The sequence below is a fragment of the Ricinus communis genome, chromosome 5 (assembly GCF_019578655.1).
Source record: "Ricinus communis isolate WT05 ecotype wild-type chromosome 5, ASM1957865v1, whole genome shotgun sequence".
NCBI lineage: Eukaryota > Viridiplantae > Streptophyta > Magnoliopsida > Malpighiales > Euphorbiaceae > Ricinus > Ricinus communis.
Genome location: NC_063260.1, coordinates 6,424,052 through 6,437,354, shown reverse-complemented (window position 1 = coordinate 6,437,354; position 13,303 = coordinate 6,424,052). Strand labels below are relative to the sequence as shown.

Here is a 13,303-nt window from a genome sequence, read left to right as displayed (position 1 = left end):
TATTTCTTCTTCTTTTTAATTTGACTCATAATTTATCTTCCAATTCATAATCTTAATGATATTTTATTTCTTGTACTTGCACTATTCAGTGAAGGGATTCAGGATGGTCATGTCAAAAATCATTTGAGAGTTGGCCGTTTTTTGCCAACTGCAATTTCTCAAGTCTGTTTCACTATTAGAAAGTGAAATCTCTTTCAGAAACACAATTGAAATCAGTCTCCAGCATGATAAGGCAAAGCATAGAAATGTGAAAGCATTTCTTCACAGAAGTCAGAACTTGGTTCTGAAAAGCAACATATGAAAACTCTTACCGAAAAGACTATGCAGCATATTACTGAAAAATTCTTGATTTTTCATATGAAAATAAAAATAATGGAAAACCATCATCTTGGCCCGGAGAGAACAAAAGGCACCAATGGAGAAGCTTCTGCAAAAGTTCTATTGGATGCTGGATTGGGCAAGTTGTAGTCTAGGTCATCCTCAACTTCAGCAACACCTTCCAAGACTTTAACTACCATTGACATGGAAGGCCTTCTGGTATGGTCCCTTTGCAAACACCAGGCCGCCAGCCTCATCAGATTCATTACTTCTTCTCTGTGTATATCTTCAATGCAGCTATCAACCAAATCTACCAATCGGTTCTCCTCTACCTTCTTCTCAAAGATGCTTAGTAAATGCATCAGTTCTTCTGGCTGAGAGGGATCAATATTTCTTCTTCCACACAACATTTCCAGGACAACAATTCCGAAGCTATATATGTCCACTTTTTCTGTGATTACTGAGCTCAACCATTCTGGCGCTAAATACCCAGGAGTGCCTCTCATTGTCGTCACAACTTTGCTTTGATCTCGGTGAATCAGTTTGGACAATCCGAAATCGCAGATTTTTGCGTTGAATTGATTATCCAAGAGAATATTTTGGGGTTTGATGTCTAGGTGGATTACTTTCTGACTACATTCTTCGTGAAGATAGGTCAGTCCCTTTGCTATATCAAGGATGATTTTCTTTCTCTGCTTCCAATCAAGAACAAACTCACGACTTTGATGGAAAATCCATTTGTCTAAAGACCCATTGGACATGAACTCATAAACAAGAAGCCTGTGGGACTTTTCAGCGCAAAATCCAAGTAGTCTTACCAGATTCATATGATGAAGGCTACCAATTGACTCAACTTCAGCCAAGAATGATTTCTTTACTTGGTCTAAACCATTGAGACGCTTTACAGCAATTTTGGTGCCATCTGCTGTTGTACCTTCAAACGCTGTGCCAAATCCTCCCTCACCAAGAACCTTACGGAAGTTTTCTGTTATTGCTTTTAGATCTTCAAAAGAAAATCGAGTAGGCATTCCTGGTACTTGATCCAGATAATCTTCTTCAGCTTCACCATTTCTTTCCTTCCATACTAAAAGCACAAATATTCCAACCAAAAGAAGAAGACCGAAGAAAGATCCTAGGCTAGACCCTAATATTACTGCCACCCTGTTTTTCGCCTTTCGCCGAGCTGTAGTTGAGTTATTTTCCACCTTATCTATTGAGTTATTTTGTACCTTTACAAATACAGTGGAGTTATAATCCGTTGCTTCTGGCTCATTGTTTATCAGTGAAAGTATCTGATTTGGCAAGTGGCAAGATCCATTAGCATGATCAGAACCATATCTAAAAATAGCAGCTTTGCAAGAACAATTTTGTAAACAAGCCTCCTTGCATCTTTTTGAATCCACATTTTCGAGGTCCGTGCGAAAGGAGAAATAGGTAGTGTCTGTGAGCTCTAAGAAATTGTGATATTCTGAAACTTCACAAGACAAGGAAGTAGTTTCAGAACACCCAAGATTAGGCTCTCTATCATTTACATGCCTAAAATAGGTTGTTCTTCCACTATCTGATGCGGGACAACTGCATTGCCCTTTTGAGCAGATCCCATAATTTCCACAAACTGTAGGGTAGAAACACACACCTCCTGTTACGCTAGTCACGTCAGTAACTATTCTCCAGGCTGCCCCTTGTGTATTCCATTCGTAAAGCCTCAATTGCCCAGTCGCACCGAATCTTAAGTACTGTGCTGATAAGGCCACAGGTATAGTTACATACGTCCTTGTGTTAGAATCAACAAACAAAGTAAAGCTTCCGTTCTCAAGGACAACATATGTTGGTTCTTCGTTTGTTTTCGTGCCACTAGAATAAGTTTCATAATACGCTTGAGGTGGACTAGACTCGATCAAAGCAACACATGCTGTTTTACTGACCGTTAGTGAAAGCAAACTTAATTCTGTCCAATTTGTTGCAGAAACGCTAGGAATAAGTTTCTGCCCTTCCTTCAACTTTTGGCCAGGAACTAAACAGTCAGTTGGGTGATCAAAAGATTGCCAAACAATGGCATTGTTATCATCAAAAAGCACCAAGTTGCCCATATCCGTCATATTTAAGCCTGAAACAGACTGGCCACCAGTATCTGTCGACCAAGCAATAGTTCCATCGGCATCCTTCAAGACTAAATCTCCATCCGATGTGAGTTGCAAGGTTGCATTGATTCTGACAGGATTATTTCTGTTGGCAGACCAAACTACTTGAGGAAATCCAAAATCGAGAACGGTATCAACTGGAGCATCGGGAGAGATAAATAATGGACCTAACTCGCTTTGAATAATAAAAATGGCGAAAAGATAAGATTCGCAGTTTCCGTTGCAGTAGAAACCGCAACCGAACCTTGGCCCCAAGAATCCCCTGACAAGGACGGGTCTGATCGTCGATCCATCTGAGAAACTTATAGAATAGCGCAGAGAAGGGATATTTTCCCAAGAAGTAGAGAGGTTAGCAGTTGGAAAATCGAAAAGTCCAGCACTTTGAACACTTAATAAGCAAATAAAACGGGGAAAAACAAGGAAATATAGGAGTATAGATCTAGTCCAATAATTGCTCATAATGCAAAATTTCCAAGCTCTACAAAGAAGTAGAGGAAAAAAATAGAACAACAGGCAGTGCGGATAGGGAAAATAAGATCAGGCAAGAGAAAGACAACAGCATGGAATGTGTGGAAGCCTTTAATTTCTTTGTATATAAATCAGCTAATCAATCCAATCAACTAACTGGGTCAATGAAGTCCATGGTTTCATATTTAAATATGAGAAAAAAAAAAAACATATTACGATTGAGATACATTTTGTTCTTAGAAGTTTTTTATCAATAAATTACATCTGAAAGTAAATATAATCCAATGAGGACCAAGTAAACCATTTAGAACAAGCAAATTCATAGCATAATTTAACTATTCAAATCATAATCTTAATAAGAATAGATAAGTAAAGACTCAAAGAACTGAAACCATATTTTAATGCATGCTAATATCAAGTTGACATGTTAGAATGAGAATGAATTCTTTTTTCAGAAATGAAAATGAAAGATTGGCCTTATTAGATAAAACCCACATGAGTTTGAAGGCTTTTCATCAGAAACAAATAAGAGAAAATAGGATGACAATATATAAATAAATAAGAGCAACTCTAAAAGCTACATATGCCAACACTCTGTAATTTTGGAATAATAAAGTTAAAATTAATTAGGGTGTAATAAAATCGAATACCTGTTCGAGTTGATGATACCAGAGCTCACCGTTGCATTTTTGTAACAATTTAACTTTAATTTGTGTCACTTGCAATTCTAAACTTTATTTTCTTTTTCTTTTTATTTATATTAAAATTAAGGATTTAAGTATTTTTGAAGGAATAAAATATTATTGAGATAGAGTTTATAATATTTTAAAGTTTGATGTGGCATACAACGTGACAAATATTTCAAGATATTATATCTTTTAATGTTTTTTTTATATTTCTTTATATTAAATTATTTTAAAAAGGGTCAAATATTATTAAGCTTTAAGTTTAAAATTATTTTAATATCTCGAAATTTGATGTGGCATATGATGTGGTAAACAATTTGTAAAATATCTTTATAATGTCAAGTCATACAGAATTACCATAAAATCTTCTCTTCTTTTCTGAAATGAAAATTAATTAATAAAAGACAATGTACAGAGTTAAAGCTATATACTGAATAGCTTAACAATGTAAATTAGAGCTATATTAATTAAATATTGGGAGAAACAATTAAATATCAAAGAGATTATATATAAGAACTATTCAACAAAATAAAAAAGAAAGAAACGAAAAGACGCAGATATTGAACATCTATATTAATTCCTATGAAACTAAAATTAGTATTAAATTTTATATAATTTAGTTATTACAACATGTAACCTTTGGCCACTCTAATGTAATTGTTGAAATGCATGCCATTGTCTTCACAATTGTACTTTGTTCTGGGTCCAACAGTTTTGGGATAAAATTAAGGAATAAATTTGTTAAAGAAAAAAGAAAGAGGGACATGAAAGGCATGGCCTCAGAGACTGCACAAGCTGTATTGCTTGTGCAGGCTTCTCATCACTGACTAAGAGTGAAAGGGAGCAACACTTCTACATTTTCCCTCTCAGAAAAATAGTCGTTGGACATATACAAGCATCAATATAAACTCTTCATCAGTTGTAAATAAACTTAGAATTTGTAACATACTCATCACTGTTTTATCAATACAAATTTATACAAACTTCTTCATGGTATCAGAGCTGGTTTAAGCCAGTCATCACCTACCCAGCCACATAAAAAAATCACAGATCAACACTCAAAACATGGCTCACAATGAAACCACCAAAATCACCAATATTGTGCTGCAGGGCAGTCACAACTATTTCGAGTGGTCAAAATCCATCTTTATCGCCCTCAGTGCCAGAAAAAAAATTGGATTCATCACAGGCAACAAACAAAAGCCAAAACCAGCAATTCCAGAAGCACCAACAAAAGAAGAATTAGAAAAACTAGAAGAGTGGCAATCATCTGACCATTTGGTCATGTCCATGCTCACCAACGCAATGGACAGCAAAATAGCTCGGTTATGTATCCTTATGGAGACATCGAGAGCAATATGGGAAAAAATAAAGACTCTCTACGGCCACCAAAACAACTTTGCACATATATTCAAATTAAAGCAAGAACTGTCCCAGATTGCTCAAGGGACCAAAAGCTCAACCGAATATTCAACAGAAATTCTAACCAGGTGAGAGGAGTTACAAAACTACCTCCCACCATCAAACGATTTGGAAGAACTACAGAGGAGAGCGGAACAAGATCTCATCTATACATACCTGAGGGGTCTGGATTCAAGCTTCGAGGGCTTGCGATCGCAAATCCTGCTCGCTCCTCAACTACCATCGATCGAAGCCATAATAGCCTCGATTTAGCGTGAGGAAACAAGAAGGAACTCGATGAACGAGATTCCAGAGACCACCGACAACAGAGCCTACTCCACGCACCTCGACTTCGATAGGAGGCACCATCGAACGCCGCAACCACCGCAGCAAGGTCACCGACCCTCACCGCGACCGACGGGGGTGGGAAGGCTCGGCAGCGTGGAAGAAAGGAGGCAAAAAATTTGGGGAGAAAGAAAACCCTAGGCGAAGAGGTATGAAAGTTATATGACGCCCCGACTCGAGACCCGACCCGGACATGCTGGGCTCCACCGACCCGACTCAGAAGTCTGGCCCAGTAGCTTGACCCGGCCCTATGTTAATCCAGGCCCGCTCCTCTCTTCTGGGCTCGGCCCAGGCCTGGCTAATATGTCCTCAGGGCCCGGCCAGCCCGCCCTCAGCCCATCCGCCTCCTCTCAAGAGCCCACCAGCCCAAATTGTGACATTATGGCCCAAGCCTTGGCCCAGCAACCCCACGGGTTTGGATTTTCTCAACCCGATGGGTCAGGTTCGGTTCAATTTAATTCTCAGTCACTTAAAAATAATACTGCATCTAATCAACATGTTGGATTATTGACTCAGGTACTACTGATCATATGACTTGGAATCCTGCAAAATTAAAGAAAATTTACCAGAGCAGAGATTCTCAGCATGTGATAGTGGCCAATGGAAATCAAGTTAAAATTCAGGGTTTTGGCACCTCAAACTTATTTAATTCATCTCTTTCGAATATTTTATTCTTACCAGAATTTAAATCTAACCTGTTATCTGTTGGAAAAATCACTCGCGATTTAAATTGTAATGTTATTTTCTTACCATCCTCAGTGTTTTTTCAGGATCGAATTTTCGGGAAGACGATTGGTAAGGGACACCTAGAAAATGGCCTATACTGTCTTTCTGATCCTCCCCAGCAATGTCTAGTGTCCAAAACCCCCCAAGACATGCTTATGCATCGAAGATTAGGGCATCCCTCCGACCATGTTCTCAATAAATTATTTTATTTTAACTTGGATTCTAGCCACTGTGATGTATGTAAATTTTCCAAACACACACGGCTTCCTTTTTCATTATCTTCAAGCATGTCTGAAAAACCTTTTGAATTAATACATTCCGATGTTTGGGGACCTGCCCCCGTTACCTCATACAATCATTTTCGATATTTTGTTACTTTTATTGATGATTATTCCCGAACTACATGGCTCTATTTGTTAAAAGGCAAAAACGAAGTCTTCTCTCGATTCCAAGAATTTTACTATTTTATCAAAAATCAGTATAATGCTCATATAAAATTTTTTCGCTCCGATAATGGTACGGAGTACATCAATCAAAATTTTTCCACCTTTTTTAAACAACATGGCATTACTCACCAAACTACCTGTGTCAATACACCCGAACAAAATGGAGTCTCTGAGCGAAAGAATCGCCATCTCCTCAATGTCACCCATACTCTCCTATTTCAACATAATGTTCCCTCCTCTTTTTGGTCGGATGCCCTCCTGACTGCTACCTATCTTATTAATAGACTTTCCTCAGTCACCTTAAAAAATATGAGTCCCTTGAAAATTCTCAAAGGTCGGAAAATCGATTTAGGTCACCTTTGAGTCTTTGGGTGCGTGTGCTATGTGCACGTCACTCGCCATCACAAACTAGACAAGTGCTCGGTCAGGACCTTTTTCCTCGGATATTCCTCCACCCAAAAAGGGTACAAGTGCTATAATCCGTTGACTCACAAGACCTATGTCTCTCAGGATGTCACTTTTCTCGAGAATGAGTCCTATTATACCAACCCTACCGGTGCCGAATTTCATTCTCTTTTTTCGCTTAACTCTGATATTTCTCTTAGCAGCTTTGATCACAGTCCACTCCCAGAACAGCTACCTGACATCTCAAGGCACATTCCTTCAAGGGGAGATAACCACTCATAAGAACAAGAAGCTTCATTTCACGAAGTCTCAGAGGAAGCAACTGCCTTGAGACGTTCTAGTCGACAAACCAGACCACCTGTGAAATTTAGAGACTATGTGTCTCATACGGTGACGTACCCCATTCAGAATTTTATTTCATATAATGTTGTATCTAACCAATATCGCAATTATCTATCTCAGCTCTCCAATCATTTCGAACCTACAAACTTCTACGAAGCCAATGCCGATCCTAAATGGTGTAAAGCTATGGAAGAAGAACTTCTAGCCCTGGAAAAGAATGATACATGGAGCGTTGTCTCTCTTCCACCAAATAAAAAATCAGTGGGGTGCAAATGGGTATACAAGATCAAACACAATAGTGACAGAACTATTGACAGATACAAGGCCAGACTCGTAGCCCGAGGCTTCACTCAAACTTATGGAGTTGATTATCAAGAGACCTTCGCTCCAGTGGCCAAGATGAACACGGTTAAGATCCTACTCTCAGTAGCAATTAATCAAGGTTGGAATCTATTCCAAATAGATGTCAAGAACGCCTTCCTTCAAGGAAACTTAGCAGAAGAAGTTTACATGGTCATTCCTCCTGGGTATAAGACAAACTCAGACTTATCTCTGGTATGTAAGCTCAAGAAAGCAATTTATGGTATGAAACAATCTCCAAGGGCATGGTATGCTAAACTCAACTGTTTTCTATTAAGTATCAATTTCAATAAGTGTGATTCTGATTCTTCCATGTTCGTTAGACACACTCACACACACACCATTATTATTTTGGTATATGTTGATGACATCATAATAACCGGGAGTGATAATCGAGAGATAGAAAATGTCAAACAATATCTAAAAAGGGAATTTGACATTAAAGATCTAGGTCAGTTGTTATACTTTCTAGGCATAGAAATAGCAAAGTCCAGCAAAGGTTTATTTCTATCCCAAAGAAAATATACCCTTGATCTATTAAAGGAAACTGGCAAGATAGGAGCCAAACCTGCTCTCTCTCCAATGGAAACTAAAACTAAACTCAATTTAGAAGACGGAGATCCTTTGACCAACATAGGACACTATCAGTTTAGTAGGAAATTAATTTATTTAACTCACTAGACTGACATTTCTAGTGTGATAAGTCAGTTTATGCATGCTCCTCGTACTAGCCACCTTGAAGCCATTGATCGGATCCTCAGATATCTAAAAGGAACACCCAGACAAGGAATCTGGATGAAGAAAAATAGCTCCACTAATGTAGTTGGTTTCTCAGATGCAGATTGGGCTGGAAGTTGTGATAGAAAGTCAACCACTGGATTCTGTATATTCGTCGGGGGAAACTTGGTGACATGGAAAAGCAAAAAACAGAGCGTAGTTGCTAGATCAAGCGTCGAAGCAGAATATCGTGCGATGGCATCCACGGCTAGCGAACTTATTTGGGTAAAGCAAGTACTCAAGGACATGAAAGTAGAAACGATGGAGCCTATGAAAATATTTTGTGACAATCACGCCGCTCGGCACATAGCATCAAACCCAGTGTTTCATGAAAGGACCAAGTACATCGAAGTCGACTGTCATTTCATCCGAGAAAAGGTTCAAAAAGGAGAAATTGAAACTCCTTACGTCAAGAGTCAAGATCAATTGGCAAACATATTTACAAAAGCCCTGGACAAGTAGAGTCATAAGTCTATTCTCAGCAAGATGGGTTCAATAAATCTATATGAACCCGACGAAGTGTTAAAAGCGAAATAGGGACATGAAAGGCATGGCCTCGAGTACCGCTGTTGGATTGCTTGTGCTTCATCATTGACCAAGGGTGAAAGGGAGCAACCTTTCCTGCAAAGCAGGACAAGCCACTTCTACCTTTCCCCTCTCAGAAAAATAGCCGTTGGACATATACAAGCATCAATATAAACTCTTCATCAGTTGTAAATAAACTTAGAATTTGTAACATACTCATCACTGTTTTATCAATACAAATTTATACAAACTTCTTCAAAATTTAATTTCGACACTGATTTTTCTTATTTAGATCTAATTTAGTCTTTTTAAAAAATTCTTAGATATTTTAATTCAGGTTTTATATATTTAGTCCAAATTATTTTTTTTTATATAAAATTAAGAGAATGAGTTACATACTTTTTAGATATAAAAAATATAATAAAAATAAAAATATTAATTTTTATATTAAATTAAATTACTTAAACTAAAAATATATATTAATATTTAAATAAAATATAATAAAAAATAAATATTATTATTTTTCAATGTTTTTACTATTTTATTTTTTAATAATAATGTTGAAGGAAACAATATAGTAGTGGTAGTACCAAAAGTAGTAGAGGTGAGCGATTTCAACAAAAATAATGATGCTAATAGCTATTTATTGTTTAATTATATTAATATTAAAATTATAAACTAGTTTTAAAATATTATTATAAATTTTTTAATTATTTTTTATTTTTAAGAGAAAATGACTCTCATTTTTTTTAAATAAAATTAATTTTAGCTAAATTTATAAAAATTTGAATTAAAAAATCTATAAATTTAGAAAAGGCTAAAATAGAACCCGTATAAAAAAATCAGTAGCCGAATTAAACTTTATTCCTAAAATTAATTATTCAAAAGAAAAGAACGTTTTGGGTATTTGACGTCTTCACCTTCATTCTTGAATATGCACCATTTTATAAGGCACAACTTTTGTACTGCCTATGCAAATGCTACTGCTCATATAGTGATGCCAATTTTCAAAACTCTGATCCAATTTCCCTTCTCCGTCAAGTCTGAACATACACCCAAATAAAAAGACCTGAACCTAGAAAAATGACAGTATGCATTAGAGTTTTTTTATAGTAGTATTTGAAAATGATTTTCACAAAATATTAATATATAAAACAGTATGTAATTACTAAATAACTAATTTAGTTAGTAGTTCTTTTTTAATTTTTTATTATATTTTATATATTAATTTTTTTATTAAATTCCCATTTTATTCAAATACTGATAAAAAAGAAAAAAGATCCACAATATGTGCACCCATCAAAATTCTATCAAGATCAAATCTCCTTCGAATGGGTAGCAAAAAAGACATTTACTATTTTTTTTTTTCCTTTTCCAAATATTATGCAAGTATTGTAGTGTTTATATGGTTTGTCGATGTATTCAATATTATGTTTTAGAGAGAAAGAGGAAATGATGAAAAAAATCCTCACACACTTTCATTTTGATCATGACATAGACTTATTTATAGGAGAGAGAGTGCTAAACTAACTAATGAGCTCATCCCATTAACTCACGGCTATACGAAAACAATGACAAGTGTACAATTAATTGAGTAACAGGAACAACCAACTCTATTCTATTGTTACAAAGCTACATCTCAACACTTCCCTGCAAAATAAACATATGTATTATAGATGTTCATCTTACACATGAGCTTTTAAATTGAGTGGCTTATAAAGCATTTATAAAAACATTCGCCAGTTGATCTTGGTAGAAATATGGATGGGCTTGATAGTTTCGACTATAATCTTTTCTCAAATAAAATAGTAATCCAACTTAATATACTTTGATCTTTCATGAAAATAGGATCTTTTAAAATGTGAGTTGCTAATAAATTGTCATAGTGAAATTTCACAGGCACCTAAATAATATTCTCAAATCTTGCGGCAGAAAAATCAATCACATAATTTTAGCAGTTGTATTCGCCATAGCACTGTACTCTTCTCCAGCTGAGCTTCTGAAAATTATAAATTTATTTCTTTGATTTCCAACTTACTAAAATATTACTAATAAATAAGCAAAAGTCTATGTATCCCTTTGTTTCTTGATAGCCAGCCAATCACTGTCTATGTAGGCTCTGAGTTGTAATTCAGACTTTGCTCACAAGCAAAACAAGGGCAAGAAAGTTGTTGAGACTCGCTCTGCACCTCCTACTCCACAGTTTAGTCATTCCGAGCATGGTGCTCCTAAAGACAGCTCGGTTATTCCTGCTCCAAGCTCGGTGGTCTCTACTAAGATTACTGATCAATTCTAGCACTGAGTTGTCCCCCTCCCGGCTCAAACTTCGAAAAGCGTTATCAGCTAATAGACGTGGATGATTATATTGAGGTGGGGATCCCTCACTCGTCCACTCAATGTCCTAATCCCTGGCCTTCTCGAGAAAAAATATAGGGTGAGACCGCTATTCGGACCTCTCTAGTCGATGAACTTGGGGGACTGAACAATTTCAAGCATGATTTGAGAGACTTGGAGAACATTCATCTTGCTAATTTCCATGCTTATCAAATGTCTCTCATCTTAGAGGTATTTCCTTTTTTACCTTAGTCTTTGCTTCTTTTCCCTTTTTCTTCTAAACTAACTTATTTTCTTTGTAGGCTGTAACTATCGATAATGCTCAGAAGCATTATGAGAGGCAGTTGAGTGAGCAAGCTTATCACAATTGGACCTAGGCTGAGAACGTTGAGCATATCCTCTAAAAGCAATATGAAGATTTCTTCATCAAGGAAAAGACATAGAAGTCTGAGCTTCGTGCTACGAATATGCAGGCTGAGAATGCTATTACTCAGCGCAACATAATTGTGGCCGAGACGAAAAACTCTGATTTGCGCATTACTAAGTTAGAGCTGGAGTGTGCTGCCATTACCTCCAAGCTAGTCTATCAGATTTTGATCACTAAGAAGCTTGAGACTAAAAAAAGGGCTTTTATTCTGAGCTATCTTTTCTCCTTAATAATTATGAAGAGGCAGCCAATGAAGCTGTGAAAAGCAAGTATGGTGATGCCATTGAGCTTTCTTGATGACTTAGATATTGAGGAGATCAAAAACTATAGTCGTGAGAAAGCCGCTCGAGAGGCTGTGGGTGGTGAGGTAGCTCTAGTTGCTTATGTAAATCCTTCTTTGGGAGATGACCATAATGTAGAGAGCAACCTTATTGAGGCTTGGGACGTTATGAATATTGAGTCCCGAGCTTAAATGTCTTGTAAAATTTTCTTTTATAAATAAAAAATGTTCCTTTCCCGATCTTATCTTTCTTTATTACTTTCTTATTTTTTGATATTTATCTAGGTGTTGAAACTTGTCTGTTTCTCTTTTCCTTTCCTTCTTTTGTATAAAATTTTGCTAAGTATAATAACTCATTAATACATAAAACTTGACGAACTTCCATACTTTAATTGTTTTCTTTGTCATATCTTCATACCTAAGTGTAGTAATTCGGTAATTTTCAAGCTTGGTACACCTAGATTGGTGTCTTTAGGGCATGCACTAAAAATTTGCTTAAGTGCTCTATGTTGAGCTTGGTGCGCCTAGATCAGCATCTTCAGGAGATGCATTGATAAAGTGCTTGAGTGCTCTATGTTGAGCTCGGTGCACCTAGATCAACGTTTTTAGGAGATGCACTGGTAAAGTGCCTTGAAAAACACTTTATTTGATGAAATAGGCAAAAAACATATTTACACATGGATTCTAATTAGGCTTTTTTGAACATCTATTGATAGTACTTTTAAGTACTTGAACATTCCATGACAGGGGAAGCTCTCTCCCTGCCATGTCAGCTATTCCGTATGCACCCCCTTTGAGCACTTTAATACCTTTGTATGAGCCTTCCTAGTTGGGCTGCAATTTTCTAACACTAGCTTCTCCTTTGTCGATGTCAACTCTTCTCATCACGAGTTCGCCTTAAATGAATGATCTAGGCCTGAATTTCTGATCATGGTAGTTTAGCATTCTGTGCTTTAAGCTTCATTCCTTATGTTGGCTTCTGCCCTTCTTTCTTTTAACAAGTCCAGGCATAGCCTCATGTAATCCTCACTTTTTCTTTTTATTAAAGCATAGTTTTCGTAAGGTCAACATTCCCATCTTAACTAGGATCACTGCTTTTGCTCTATAAGCTAGTCTAAAAGGTGTTTTACCAGTTTCCATTCTTAGTGTTATTCTATACGACCAAAGAACACCATGGAGCTCCCATTAGTCTGGAGATGAGCAACAAAAGTGAATCTTAGGTTGATTTTCATGTGGGTATAGAAACCCTTAAAATCCTTATATAAAATTCCTTCCCATTATTTGTCATAATAGTATGAGGGATGCAATATCTGCATATTATT

General features: G+C 36.6%; 1 protein-coding gene across 1 annotated transcript; it reads right to left on the bottom strand.

The window, feature by feature from the left end:
• Window positions 1–217: 217 nt before the first annotated feature.
• LOC8276909 (G-type lectin S-receptor-like serine/threonine-protein kinase SD2-5) lies at window positions 218–4,905 on the bottom strand. Its single transcript, XM_015723402.2, has 3 exons — window positions 4,801–4,905; window positions 4,662–4,717; window positions 218–2,847 (listed from the first exon to the last, which is right to left on the bottom strand). The coding sequence occupies exons 1-3, from the start codon at window positions 4,903–4,905 to the stop codon at window positions 384–386; spliced, it is 2,625 nt and encodes an 874-aa protein (XP_015578888.1). The 3' UTR covers window positions 218–383.
• Between the last annotated feature and the right edge of the window lie 8,398 nt (window positions 4,906–13,303).